Here is a 15,229-nt window from a genome sequence, read left to right as displayed (position 1 = left end):
AATCCATTATATCCACTGGCTGCTTTACAGATAAGGACTACAACTGTTCAAAGTGATTTGTGCTTTTTCAGGGATGTTTTATCACTACAGATTCCTATGAAGAAGCAAGCCTAGCAGCTCTTGTTGCTGTTTTATTGTTTTGTTTTCTAGATTCTACTCTTCAGTATCTTAACAGTTGCGCTGATTATGAAATTAGTCATTTAATTCCCAGTTTCAGCGGGAAATGACTGGTTCAGCTGGTAAAAGCCTGTTTCAGTCTGAAATGGAACTATGGGTTTCCTTTTGCTACCTGTTTTCTCTACCACTAAATGTACTTTCCCTGGCAATGGGAAAGTTTGCCTGTAGCAAGTCCTTAAGAATTACAGCCATCCATCCCTTTTATTTCTCAAGGGGTTGCTTCATAGCAGGTGCTTACTGTCACTGTGCTGGGAAGGATGGGATAATCAGTGTACATCTACTGCCTACATTCCAGTCACCAAAATTCCTTGTTAATTACAATAATTCCTTAGTGGGTGACAGATCACATATACTAAAATTGAGGTACTTTTGTGTCAGAGCATAAACTATGGCAAGTTTAATTTGATGGCAGATGTGCCATAACTTAATGAAAATGAAGACTAAAACCTAAGATGTTCCAGTATAGAGCAGCTGAATCCAGTAGACCCTTAGCATAGCTCACAGTGATAATTAACATAAACCTTTGTTTATGTTTTGTTTTTATCAGTTTTGTATGGGTTTTATTACTGAACTAATGCTGTGAGGCTGGTTTGTTGTTGCAGGTTTGCTACATACTTTTCCTCTTAGAGAATATTCTAATCCCAGCTATAGCATGTACATCGCTTTGCTAAGTGTCTGCTTAGTCTTATTCTAGAGACAATACATAAAATCTTTTGCAAGAGAAAGTAGCTGAGATGCAACCAGTCTCTTCAAATCCCAGGCACTGTTTGCAGATCATCTCTTGAATACGAGAAACCTAATATGGGTGGATAATGTGCACAGAAGGTTCATAGGCAAACTGATGCTAAAGTATTTCTACATTTGATGTCTTTTCCAGCTCTTTGACATGGATGAGGATGGCACTATAAGGGAAGATGAGTTTGCTTGTATCATTCAGTCAGCTCTGGGGGTGCCTGACCTTGATGTTTCTATGCTCTTTAAAGAAATAGATGCAGATGAAACCGGGAAGCTGTCCTATGGTAAGTTACATCCTTTTGTAACAAAGAGCACTCTGATAGTCATATTGACAGTAGGAGTTCCCTACCTTTTTCCTCCCTGAAATTATCTGATGGTTCTCATACCCTGTTTCTGGGGTAAACTGTTGAAGCACAGACCTAGATACTTTGTGTGGTATGCCTGAGATGCTTCAGAGGAAAGTTAACTAGCAATCAGCTTCAGTAAAAGGAGCAGGCACTGAAATTTTCTTTGATTCTCTTGCTGCACTATTGTATCCGTGTTTTTTGTATTTTTCAGAGGAGTTCAAGGACTTTGCACTCAAGCATCCAGAATATGCCAAGTTGTTTACTACATACCTAGAGCTACAGAGATACCAGTTAGATATGTTGGAGGAGGATGACACTGAGTCACCTGAAGTCAAACACAGTCCAGTTAGAAAGAGTACAGTTCCACTCTCAGAAACAACACCAGTTGCAAGAAATAAAGTCTGTCCTGAAGGCAATGAAGAGTGTAACTCAAGTACCTCTGACAAAAAGGATGACTGAGAAGAGTTAAAGAATTCAGCTCTTGAATTCTACAGGATTTTTTTCCCTAGCTATTCATGAGCACAATTGATATAAAATAGAGATGGAAGTTACAATTTTTAAAAAAAAAAAGTTTCTTTTTTTTACTTTCATATCAGGAGGAGTTATTCCTGTTTGAGTCTAAGGGAAAAACCACTGTAACTATTCTATCCTTGATGTCAGTATCACAATACTGGGAATGTTGTTCACTGTCTTCCAAGTTTATGCTTCCACAAAAGTAACAGATGTGCTAAGAGAGGCAAGAGGCTCCAGCACTGCAGTGACCTCTCAGAATGGAGACTGAGGCGTCCACTTGCGTAAAAACAAGTGGAATTTTTGGTGCTGCTCAATTCCTCTACATCCCCAACATGTCTTAAGGGGAAAAAATGATGCCAGAGTGTTTTAGTTTGCAGTATCCCTTAGCCTTTCTCAAGTTTCTGAGAGACACAAATGAGTTACAAGAAGCTCAGAGTTGAAGCTGGTGTTTTCTTTCAGCTGTCCTTAGATTTCCTTAACTACTTGTGAACTATAAAGCCTAAGCTTCTGAACAAGACATGCTGATTCACTGATGTTAACAGAAACAGCTTTAGGCTTAAAGGCTAGTTAAAGATGGAAATGGCTGCACTTCTAACAACAAAAAACTAATTGGAATTCCAAGATAGCAGCTCACAGTCTACAGGAAAATGCAGACAATAAGACCCAAGAATTAATGGACTATTTCAAAATAAATAGAATGTTGTTTACAGTAACAACTGTTCAGGATCACATTAGGAGGAACATTTCAAACTTCAGCATATTTTTATTCTAGTAATTATCAACAGAGGAATGTGACCTTGCTCTGCAAAACTTAAAAGGCAAATACGCTGTCAAGCCATAGTTCTAGTAGTTAGTATCTCCTCTAAAGTTGTCTCCTAGAAACGATGTTTGCATTACTGTGCCATTACTCAATGTGTTCTTAGGGTTTAATTCAAAACCAAGCTCTTTCTAGTCAATGGTTTGAGTATGTTTTGCCTCAGTCCCCTCTAGTGCACTGGAAATTGGGCCTTCACCTTTTTCCATCCTTCATCTGAATGCACTTTATGCAATATTTAAAATATATAGGTATTTATGCAAATACTTCTAAATAAAAACTTGGAAGGGGTGGAGTGACAGGGTATTTTCAAATTAAAACTGAGATGAGCAAAGCCTAGAATGTCTAGTACCAAAAATAACCAATTTTCAGCAGGTGTTCATATGTGAAATGGTAACCTCTGCCTCTGAAGTTACTGCTTGCACTGTCTGGCTGCAAGCTTATTGCCATATTTAATCTTTCTGTGTTAATAATTGTGCCTATCCTGATGTTTCATGTGCTTAAAATAAATCTATATTTTTAAAAGACTTCACTTGAACAGCTAAGTCTTTAGTACAGTGGGAAGGGTACTCTGTCTACCTTAAGGGGCTGGTGGGACTTCCAGGAAATCATCCTTATGATGTTTTACCTTGATAAACACAATGCAACCTGAAGTTGGCATTTTTAGTTCTGAGTGTGATGGCACTTTTATTCATGGTAAGGCTAGAAAAGTAGGACAGGACCGATGCTCTCCCAAAGAGTTACTTCTGTCGACTGCCTCAGCAAGATGGGATATGATACGAAGAAGATTTGCAGATATGTGGAGTGATACTACCATTTTCTGATGGAAAATAAGGCATCACCATTTACAGGTAAATGAGTGACCTCAACCACAGCTGAGAAGTAACAGTCATGGCTTTGTGTAATATAAACATTAGGAGAGGATTTTCTTTCACTTTAGAGAAGGAGAAGCAGGAGTTACCCTAACCTGGCTGTACAGTTAGCTGGAATACATGTTCATTTCTTGGCAAGGATGCTTCTACCTAGCATGTTAACCGAAGTCCTCAGCTTTTCAACCAGCAGTAATCTTTTCAAAGACGACTTCTATTCCAACCAGTAAGAAAAAGATGGGTGGGCAAAGATGACAAAGACAGCCACTTCAAGGTCTTGGAAGGCCAAGGGTGCCTTATGCATGCTCCTGTTGAATCCAGACACATTCGACAACTGGAACACTATTGTGCTCAATAGCATAGCATATTTAGGACTAGTGATTTCATAAAAACCTTCAAGTCACACAAGCTCTTTGCAATTAAGCTAAAAATATTGTGTATATAAATCTACATATCTGGCTAGTTTAAGGAGGAAAGGCCATAAATGCGTTTGGTATGTAGCAGTGATTCAACTATGCTCTGAAAAGGAATCAGCTAAATGTTAAAGACACTAACTCAATATACACACATCTGCTTGATGTGCAGGAAGGGAATACATTAATTTCTAGGCATCATTGTGCTTCAGGGAGCTTTTAAAAGGACCAAACTAAAAGCAGTCTGCAATAAACGGGCATTACATTAAGTGGCAGGGCAGGAACTAAACAGAAGGAGAAGGTTAAAAATATTAAACAGAAAATGGTTCTCAATCAGGCATTGAGGGATGACACCTTTCTGCCTGTGACTTCCAGAGGTGCGAGTTCTTAAGTCTACATGCTGCTTAAGGATCATTTTGAGTCCTGCACAGTAGAGCTAGTAGAAAGGTATATTTGGTCCCATGTCACCGTAGGAAATATCATTTATTTAATCAGTACTTCTCTGTCATGCTGTAACATGGATTTGATGATAAATCCTTCACAGATACCAAAAAAAGACACTGTACATAGAAACTCCAGCAATCTTAACTGGACAAGGGTGAGAATCAGATGAGGACAAGTCTATTACAAGAGAAAAACACAACTAATTCTCAAGAACAGAGGCCCATGGGCTGCTGTTTTTCATGTTTTCTGATAACTATGTACCTACACTATGAATAAATCTCGTTTACATTTTTTAAAAGCTAGGCTCCTGTTTCTGAACACATAAAAGCCAGTGGCGGGTCACCTAGAAAAGTGGACCTTACTGGTTCACCCTGGAACGAGGAAGATATTAATACTGTAAATCCTGATCAATTTGTTTAAGGAAGGTGAATCAACAGGCTCTCGACTGGCCACTCCAGAGGTTGATTTCTGAGGGAAAGATCTTCTGATCCAAGGAAATTAAAACTGTATTTTTGCTCTTCCTTTGCTGTATCAGTGGCACTGCCTAAATAAAAGCAGAAGTAGAGATAACACATCCAGGTTTCATGTCAGATCATACTGCTAAACTGCCAAAATCACCTAATTCCTGGCTGGCTGCTGTCCATCAGTAGAACTATGAGGAGCAGTAACACTTCAATGGAAAGCATCCAAAAATGGATCTCCTATTTTCACAGTCAGTAACTGTGCAGCATCAGTGAGAGGTACCAAGCCAGGCAGGGGCTGCTGCTTCTGAGCTTTTGTACTCATTTACATCAGAACAAGTTAGGTGCCAAATCATATTCCCACAATGTTCCTGTGGGTGTTACCTCCTCTTCCTCATCAGCTTGCTCCCTAACTTGGAGGGGGGGCAAGGAAGTTCAGTGATTCCCAAATGGTTTGCAAGGGAAATTTTGCAAGACACCTGTGTGCTCTACCCATATAACCTCTCTCAAGAACCCAGCAGGACTAAGAGCCCTGGGAGGCCAAAGAAGGGTCGTGTTGTCTAACAGGTCTGATGACCGTTCATAGGACTGCTGCACAGGGTAAGGGCTGCTTGGCTTCATCTGTCATCTACCTAGCAATTCCTATCTAAAACAAAGTGTTCCCTGGGTATCAGAAGTCTGAGAAACATTTGTTGAGATCTTCTTTTCTACGGTGGTCAGCACACCAGGGCCTTGTTCCTGGGTAATTCCTCAGGCCCTATGCCAGTGCAAATAAATACACCACTGTGCCTGAGTGGGCTTCTGGTGGTGTTTCCATAGGTGCCAAGGGCTACTCAGAATGCATGGATGTGGAAAATCAGGGCCTGAAGTTTAGAAACTAAATGTAAAAAAAAGTCACTACATACACAAACACACCCACACTCCTCTGTGGACAGTCTGCCTGTGAACTGTTTGACCACAGCCTTCACCAAGCAAAGCAGCCTGAGATTTCATGCTGAGAATTACATAGCTCTCACTTTGAGAATGCCACAGTAAAAATTTTAAAATTAATTTTTTAAGAAAGGTTTGGGGGGTTTGTAGTTACACTTTGTATGATTTGCTAGGAAACTAGACTCTGTCCAGAGTGGCCTTTGGCTTAACATTTTCCTGTCAGTTTTGCATCCCTTGGAACAGCCCACCTTTCCTCTCTAGTTTCTCCCTCCACATTTCCGCCCCAACCACAGCCACTACCATCAAAAGCTGTATTCCACAATGATTAAAGTTAAGAAATTGTAAGATTAGAGCACAAAAATTACTGAATTGAATGGGATTCAGGGGGTACTTACGCAGCATTCAGGTAACTACTTTTACTGCCCTGCAGTAAGAGCAAACTTGTCAAAGGTTGCAAGGGATTTTAATGACATTTAATTAATTAATTTTAAATCTTTACTCAATGAAATAACATTTATTAGACTGACTAGCAGTAGGGAGACGTTTGTCAGCCATGCTTAAGTTGGCAGACTCTCTGTTACTATACATAGCCAGAGAGGCAGAAAGTAAACATCTTATAGGATTAGCAGCTATGATCATAGCTGAGATGAAATTTGGACATTTCATTAGTACAAGATTGATTCTGACATTTCATAAAGCCAAAATGCAAACAAAAAAATGTGTCTGATATAAATACAGTATGCGGCACTTACTCAGATAAAGTTCAAGAAGCCCAGCAGGTTTAGTACCATAACAAAGGAAATACAGAAGGGTCATTTAAGGACCCAACTTCTACTAAGCACTTACGTGTATGCTTAATCCTGTAGACATCAATCAGATACATTGTACTTATTAAAAGCACACAATAATACTAATAATGAGAAAACATGAAAAATTTCAATGGCTAGTTATTGTCAATGATGGTAAGAATTACCCCACCCTTACCAAGGAAAATGGTATCACAACTGATTAAAATTTATGAAAGTTTTCATTTATTGTGCCATTCTCTTAGTTTAAGATAGTCTGTTAACAATCACAGCTTGACTCATGAGACTTTAGACACACATGACAATGTTATAATAGGAAATACTTCATTACCTTAACTAGGCACTACCTACTGTTGTCTTTTTTTAAGCCCCCTGTGCTTCAACAGGTTGAAAGTAAATACGTGACCCTCTTCTCTTCTCTTCTCACATCACAGTTATTCTACATTTTCATGCTATTACATGCTTTCATGTGCTAAAAGTAAATCAATCATGTTAACTTTTTTCATCCGTTAGTTTTTGTTAGACTATCTAGAAAATATTCTGTTGAAAATCTTCTTTCACATGTTAAAATAAGGTTTAATTGAGGCTCATCTTTAAAGCTACACCTGCAAGCTCATTGTTTTGTTCTAAACTGGGCATAGGCGAGAGTGAGCATGTTTCCCTAGTTTCTAGAAGTCTCCCTAAGCGTGTTATCTCTTGAGGTTACACAATGGCTGCACAAGATTCAATTTAGCAGTGTAACAGTACTACAGCTACAACAGGAATCATTCAAACCAGTCATGGGTTTTATATAGGAGACTGGAGATTTGTATTTTCTAGGAATTGCTAGCAAAACAGGCATTTTGAGAATGATACTTAGCTTATGTTTCATTGTGAATTTGGTATTAGCAAGAATACCCAATAAACACACAACAAAAATTTATTCTCTTCCTAATAAACCCAGTAAATAGAATTTGTTTGCAGAAGTGAGAATTCATTAGATTAAGCCTGTCATTAAAGGGCTCCACAGAGGAAGGCCACCCAGCCTTGCCAGACAATCTAATCCATTGCTTAACAATTTCTACTGTTAGAGAAGTTTTTCTCATGGTCTAACCCAAATACTTCTGCAGCTGAAGTCACTAGGTCTTCAGTTCACCTTGCTCAAGGAGAATTGATTAATTTCTACTTCTCTGCAGGGTAACTATCTATATCTGTACATACATATATCCAGAGCTTATCACCATGCCTGTTTCACTCTTGCATCTCCCAGCCTGCCTTTCTTAAGCCAAAAAGCAAAACCTCTTTCATTCTTTCCTCAGAGGTTGCACTTTCTAGACTTCTGTTTGTTTTCATTTAAGTTCTCTGGAGATAGTGTCTCAGCTCCAGCCCTACCATTCATCAGTAGACTAGAAGGCTTTCTTTACATAGTTTGCAGTCAATATTCCTGCTCATACACATCCAGTGTTAAGGCTTGGCTTTTCTAAAACCACACAGCATTGCCCGCTCATATACAGCTATTGCTGATCTGTAAGCCCGAGATCCTCTTCTGAAGAACTGCTCTTTCACCAGCTTCCTCCTTTCTCTCTTCCTACAACTGCTCATTCCTGCCTACTGCAGTAGCTTAGCTTTATCATCACTGCATTTAAAAGACCAGCTTATCAAGAGTATTTTGATCAGCTCAGATTATTGTTAAAAACAGCTTTCTTCTAAAAAAAAAATTATTTCCCTTTTGTTAAGGACATTATCTTCCTAAAACTTCACTAAGCATCTGACAGCACACTAGAAGCAAAGCACTATAAATTAGAGAGACATGATGAAAGCTTAGAGGCTATAATTGTTCAAAAAGAGTAGTTTCCTTTTCAAAGGTAAACATCAGCCTTGCAGACAAAGATAAGGCCAAGTGCACAATTAGATACGCAAGTCTGTGCTTCTGCTCCTATCTCCTGATATCAAAGATTGCAGGAAAATTCAAAATGTTTTCTTTTCTTAAAATGTAAAAAAGAAATGAACAGGAAAACGTGTAGGAGACCAGAAGGAGTCATACCAGAACTGCCAGCAGCTTTTAGGAAAGCTGTTTTCCTCAATGCCGGAAGTCTTTGAAACTGGACATAACCAGCCATGAACTACAGGAGCCATTCAAAGCAGAAATAATTGAAAATGTTTAGATTTTGTACACTGGTCTTTTGAATTAAAGCATGCCAACCTCCATAATGTTATTTAATTACATGTCTTTGACAGCCTGTCTCTTATAAGCAGAAAAGTATATTGTCAAGATACACTGAGGAGAGAGAAACAGTAGCATTTTCACCTATGAAGTTTGAATGCAGGTTTGAACTATTATTAACTCAAAGCTACACTAAATCTAAAACAACCTTTGAAATAAATATGAGCAGGAGCCATTCTTTCTACCTTTGCTATTGCCAATTTTAAAGGCAAAAGTCTATGCTTTATATAGTGGAAACTTCTCTTTTAATAGAAAAGATACTCTGTGGACCAAAGAGAATCAGCCCCTCAGACAATGACAAATAATGGGAGACACCTTTGACAAAACTCTCCATTATTACTCATTTTATTACAATGGCCTTTGCAGCTCTAGGAGAAGAAACAGCCATTGAACTAAGTATTGTATAAAGCACCTAATAAGAGTTTCTACCTTTCCTGGATATTTAACGGTTTATAAATAGACAAGGCAAAAGGAAAGTGACTACCTTGCCAAAAGTTACACAGGAGGGTACCAGCACAGCAGAGATAGAAATACAAGAGTACTGACTCCTGATTAAGTGAATTACCCATGGGTGCTTGTGGTGTCCCAAACCCCGTAATCAAATTTGACATTCTTTGCTTCAACACTCCCACTGATTATTTTTTTTTTCCAGGTGCAGGAAGGTGAACTCAGCATCAGATCATGAAAAGCAGATTAAACAGGTTTAGTCATTTATGGCAAGATGGTGCATTTAGACTCTTTTAGCATCTTTTTCCCTATAAAAATACTTGTACTTCTTACCTGCAGCTATCTCTGACTTGCTTGCTGTCACTAGGCATGGAGATCTCAGGTCTCCATACAGTTATACAGGGTTACGTAGGCAAGCTCTGCCCTAGCAGACACCGGTCTGCCAGCACCAGTCACTGTCTGACCTTCTGGTGGAGTCAGTCAGTCTCCATTTACTCTTCTTCCAGCCTAATGTGAACAACTTCACAGTAGACAAAAAACCCGTCCCCTCCACCTAATCTCTTATTATTTTCCCAAGTGGAGTCCATCTAGCTTACATCAAAGAATTGGTCTCATTAAGCCATTGTTTTATAAGTCTGCTAATATTTTTCCTGTCCATAATACAGAAGACACTGCTGATAGAAATATGTCAACAGGAAAACAAACAGGCAGCATTTGACATGCTATTAGGCCGAGTCTGGGTGGATAAATAAATCATAGATCAAATATTCATAAGGGGGAAAACACTGTTTATTTCCACTGGATTCATTACGCACACACCTCCCATACAGCACAGTGACAAACACATCCCACAAAAAGAATGTCACAATGTACCCAAGAAAGGACTGTTGATGCATGGAGGACAATGTATTCCCTCCTTAGAAAGTACTTCAGTCTCTTGGGACTATATCGCATTGGCCATAAAAAACAAAGCCAGCTAGAAGTGTCCTTTAGCTATATCACTGTGTAAGGCAGGGTAATTCATCAAGACTGAATCAGTCCTGATCACTGGATGTTTCTTTGAAACTAATTTGTGCTATAAGTGCAATAAATATTAAGTATTTCACCCCCTTCTTTAAAATATTGAAACTTCCACACTATTCTTAAATGAATAATATAGTCTAATCCTATTCTGATCCTACCTCAGGCCTGCATGTCGGGTATCCCATGATCTTCTAACCAAGAAATATAAAATAACTTAATGACATTACGTTGTTAGCCATCTACATACATTTCAGCTCACAATGCTCTCCATAATAAATGACACTGATACAGCAAAACTGAACCCAATTTATTTTGGTGATGCTTCCTAATTAAAACATCAGTGAAGAAACCACCTTGGCAATTCTTTCAGATGCAACCTTAACTATAGTAAAGCCAGGATGATAAAGTTAGCATCTCTTCTCTCCTAAAAACAGTGCCATTGCAATCAGATCACCCAAACTCTAAGGAATAAAACACATATAGATGTGGATTCTTCAGTTACTAGAACTCTATAGCTCATGTCTTTAGTGGTGAAATGAACCATCAAACAAGAATATTCATTCTGGGTTAGAAGTTTGCCACTAGACAGATGCATGTGACCCACTGGTGGCATCCATTTTCAGGCAGTGGGGAATGATTAAAAAAAATAATCAAGAACTCTCTTCTATTTCTTCAGAAGCAATTACTTCAGAGGAAGCATCTCAGATAGGTAAAAATTTACCTTGATCTCTAGATAAATGCTGTGTGGAAGCACCCAGAGACAGAAGGTCATGTTCTTTAAAGCTCAAAGGTGCCTCTGTGCCTAAAGTACCATTTTCCAAAAGCCGCCTACAGTTTAGAGGACCAAGTGTCATTAAAATACATTTTCAGTCTGTTTCTTCAGAAAACACAGCCCAGCCAAGCACAGGGCACAAAGAGGGTGGGATAGAAGAGAAGAAAATCCCTATTAACTCCATTTTAATTGTGAAAATAAGCTCTATGGAGGACCTGAGCACAGGACTGGTAAAAAAGTACAAGCCACTCTTCCCCCACTGCTGTCTTAGAGTTAACAAAGACTGACAAGAAGCCAGGCAACATTCACAGTACTGGCGGAAGAACAACTGTCGTCCTGGTAATTAAGCAACTGCAACCAGAGGCACAGGAGCAGCATGACACAGCCCTTTCGGCTTACAGTAGTTAAGTCAAGTAGTTTCCAGTCAGCATTGCTATGGGGATAATGCAAGGTGTTTGCCACCCAGTGCAACAAACCCCGTGTATTTTCTTTGCTGAAAGCCTCATTTATGCACAAGGAAGCTCATCTCATTTATAAGGCACAGTAGCACACTGACTTAGTTATTGCTACTGAAAATCGGTGCCGGCTCACAAGGCAGGTCTGTGTGTGTAGGCTTTTTTCCAACAATGGCAACTTCTATTCATTTCTTTCATTATTCAGGGCTGGGTGAGGGAACATTGCCATGGTGCTATATTTTTCTCTGGCCTCTTCTTGCTTACAAGCTTCTACTATAACTAGTCAATGTTCATCACCATACTCATTACAACTTTGGTTTCTCATTAATTGATAAGTAGTTCAAAAGCCAGTGCTGATTTTCTCTGTATTCACTCATCATGAGAGAGCATCTAATGAATAGTTTTAATTGAACACATTCAGCCCTGGGTTACACGGCATACCGTCTTCCACAGCTTTAGCCTTATTTATCACTCCTGCTATATGGTTGCAGTCACATGGTGTGTCCCCTACTCCTTGATTGGATAAAAATACTTCCAAAATTCCAAACCATCCCAAAAAAGGAGGGAATACAAACCACTAACCTAAACAGCAGCCTTCCAGGAAATATTAATGCTCTTCCAGGAAATATTAATGCTAAAATCAAGGTAACTTCAGTTGCATAACTGTTTCGATGAATGTCTGGCAACTAGCAATCCGAATTTCATTTGTTCCTACAGAATATAATAAATGGAACTTAGTTCTTTTCATTGCTGAAACACTTCCCAAAGGAGTGTTTATTCCTCCCAGGTTTAGTCAGCACTCAGTCTTAAACCACAAAATCATTTAGATTATATCACTTCTCCTTTACCTTCACTCTCTCCATTTCTGTCTCTTCTCTGTACAGAACTTTAAACACTGGCAGTAACACAGATACATTTGCATTTCAAATAACTGCACTTACTAACTGGAGGCAAAGAGACTGTATAGTCTCAATAAAAAAAAAACTGTATTCAAATCACATCTGTACATCACAGTAGTGTGTGAAAAAAAACAAAAAAAATCAATGAATGAAGAAATGCAGCAAAAGCTATTCCTAATATTAAACAAATTAAAGTGCCCTATTATCCCTTCCTTGGGCCTTACTAAATAAATTTCTGGGAGAAGCAGAGCAGCTGAGGCTTTCTCAGAGATAGATGAAATCTCCTCACTCCAGGAACAGGTCTCCCTCATTTGTTTTAAAAATCATTAAACAATCCTGAAACTCAGCTGCATCCCTCTAGAGAAATGTTAAGGGTGAATATTACAGGAAAATGGTCACCATTAAAAACAAATGTATGGTTTTTTCCTAAGAAACTCCAAATAAAGTCATACATGAAGTATGTTACCAAGATCGTTCCCTTGCTGCAATCCAGTAAAGGATGCATTCCAAACAGGAGACAACATAGCAGATTCTAACAAACTTCAAACTTCAAGGGAGATTCAAAGAATGGCTGCTTCATTCCTGCAAAAGTGACCAGTTAAAGACCAGTGCTAAAAGGAATTTTTAATGCATTGCTCTTCAATGAAACAATGTTTGAAGAAGGAAATTAATTTGTTTACGAGACACATTGTTGGCTTTGCCAAGTTTTACCACCACACTTTTCCTCCAAGAGGAAATACATTATTAAACAAGAAGGAAGAAAGCCTCTATCAATCCTAGTAAGGCAGCCTAATGTTAATGTCAGCAATGACATGGCAAGGGTCCTACCAGAGTTTTATTTGGCATTTTTAATTATAAGCTCTCCAGAGCTGCCAAGTTTCAATTTACATCCAAATTCCTTCCAAAAGGTTGAGATTTTGACTTGAGCCTATTACATATTCTTATCTGTGGTTTGGGGTTTTTTTACATCTGCATTCTTTAGGGCTTGGACTGGCCTTATGCTAGACATTTACCGAGCCTATCACAACAGGGCCCCAAATCCCACCGAAATACAAATAATAACTTATTCAGCACAGCAATCTAACCCTTTAATACACATTTTTGGAAGTTCCCTTATCAGGTAGATCTGCCAAGAAACAGGCCCCAGAAAATAGGTCCTACAAACTGTATACCAGAAAGAGATAATTACATTGTATGATAATGAACTAGCACAGTTAAGGAAGCACTGATACTGCCTTAGTGGTTCCTAAAAGTAAAAAAACTGAATTAGTGTGCCATCAGAGCTGTGTTATTATACCACAGAAACACAGCATGAAGCTTCCAGCACTTCTCTGTTCCTGGCCTCATACTCATTCCAGTAAGAAGACTGTGCCCTGCTGCTGTCTGTAGTTCTGACCCATTTTCTCCTCCCCGCAGGGGCTGCAGAGACTTACCTAACAGCAGGGACTGGAACAAAGTTTTGCTGCGATCAACTCAGAAGAGGGAAAAAAGAATGAAGCTAAGAGAAAATAGGGAAAAGTATAAGATAAATAATATGGGAGTCAGTGGTCAATGTTAATGATTAATTTATTGAGAAAGAGAATGCTGAAGTGCTGTTGCTGCATTAAACCCTGCTTATGCCTCCTTACAGACACATAGATCAAGAGTTGTGGGGGCTGAAGCCCACAGGAAAGGTAGATGTTGAAGACAACTGCAGCAATTCTAGAAACGAAAGAAGCAGACGAACTAGTAACTGACCTAGATGTAGTAAAATACAGGTAGTTTTGCCTTCAGTAGCCTCTCCCTGATGAATTTATTGTCCATACCAACTTAATTTGGTTCTATCTTCTTATTTTCTCTCTTCTGGTCTTGTTAAGTCAACATATAGTGATATACCTAAATACACAATATTCCTTCAAAGTAGAGTTTGCCTTCCACATTTGACCTAGGGCCTCCCGGAGCACACCCCTGATGAAAAAAAGATGCAGAAAGCTTCAGAGAAGTCCCACACTCAAACAACGCATACTCCTATCCTCAAACTCTCCCATAATTTCCTCCGTACTTGTTAATTTACTGAAAGGGCTCCTGTGCTAACCAGAGATCAGAGTCCAGCAAACACTCTAGCCTATTCCTTCTTGCAACCTAAATAAACAAACCAGCTCTTAGATGCCAGCACATTCAAGACCCAACAAAGCAGTACCTATATCTATTTTTTTTCTTTTTTCTCTCTCATAAAGAAAAAAAAAAGAGAGAGAGAAGAAAAAAGGAGAAACCATATTTCCCAACTTCCTCTGAAAGTTTTGGGTCTAACTCAACTCATCTGCATCAGACTGCCTTAGCTCAGAGCCCTTGCTGGAAAGACTCTCAACTCCTGGCTGGAGTTGAACTCAAGGCAAACCACACTGCTGTGTGGCCCAGCAGGAGCCCAAGCCCTTCATAAAGAGACACTGAATATATTCGACACTTCCTCCCCCAGAAAATCTGCAAACTGCTAATGAGATGCAGAAACCAGGGATGAGACTGGCCCTTTGATTTCCCTCTGCAGTATGTATGGAAGCTCAGGCAGATCCTTGTCCAAACTGTGGAAATTTAAAAGAAACAAACAAAACAACAGAAAACACTAGGATTACAAGAATGTATTAAGAAATAGCACTGTCTACATTAATAATATGCAGACTAATAATTAACAACAGCCTGCCATTAACAGCAAAAGTTTCTTTGAGGAATTGGGAGTGAGCATGTAGAACAACTCATTGTTCTGTGTTGCTCTATAGCTCACACCATGTATCCTAGTATACCTTGACTTTCTGTAATAATGTGCTAGTTTGCTTTTGGTTTGACATCTTTTCACACACATTCAGCTCACTCCCCCCTCCCCCCCTTTTTTAAGTTTCCATGTGCTCCTTTGTGCAGGAAATTTCTGCACTGTACAGCTACAGGAC

At 39.0% G+C, this 15,229-nt stretch overlaps 1 protein-coding gene across 1 annotated transcript in view; it reads left to right on the top strand.

Annotated features, from left to right (window-relative positions):
- The window catches only part of LPCAT2 (lysophosphatidylcholine acyltransferase 2), a 32,947-nt gene extending 29,834 nt beyond the window's left edge, over positions 1-3,113 (top strand). The window contains exons 14-15 of the mRNA XM_010585221.1: positions 1,055-1,196; positions 1,471-3,113. Of these exons, the coding sequence (XP_010583523.1) occupies positions 1,055-1,196; positions 1,471-1,718 (390 nt within the window). The 3' untranslated portion in view covers positions 1,719-3,113. The remainder of the gene's footprint in view (positions 1-1,054; positions 1,197-1,470) is intronic.
- The last annotated feature ends 12,116 nt before the right edge of the window (positions 3,114-15,229 follow it).

This window comes from Haliaeetus leucocephalus, unplaced genomic scaffold (assembly GCF_000737465.1).
Source record: "Haliaeetus leucocephalus isolate CR32 unplaced genomic scaffold, Haliaeetus_leucocephalus-4.0 Scaffold92, whole genome shotgun sequence".
Classification (NCBI taxonomy): domain Eukaryota; kingdom Metazoa; phylum Chordata; class Aves; order Accipitriformes; family Accipitridae; genus Haliaeetus; species Haliaeetus leucocephalus.
Note: the sequence above shows the minus strand (reverse complement) of the source record. Positions and strands in the feature narration are given on the sequence as shown.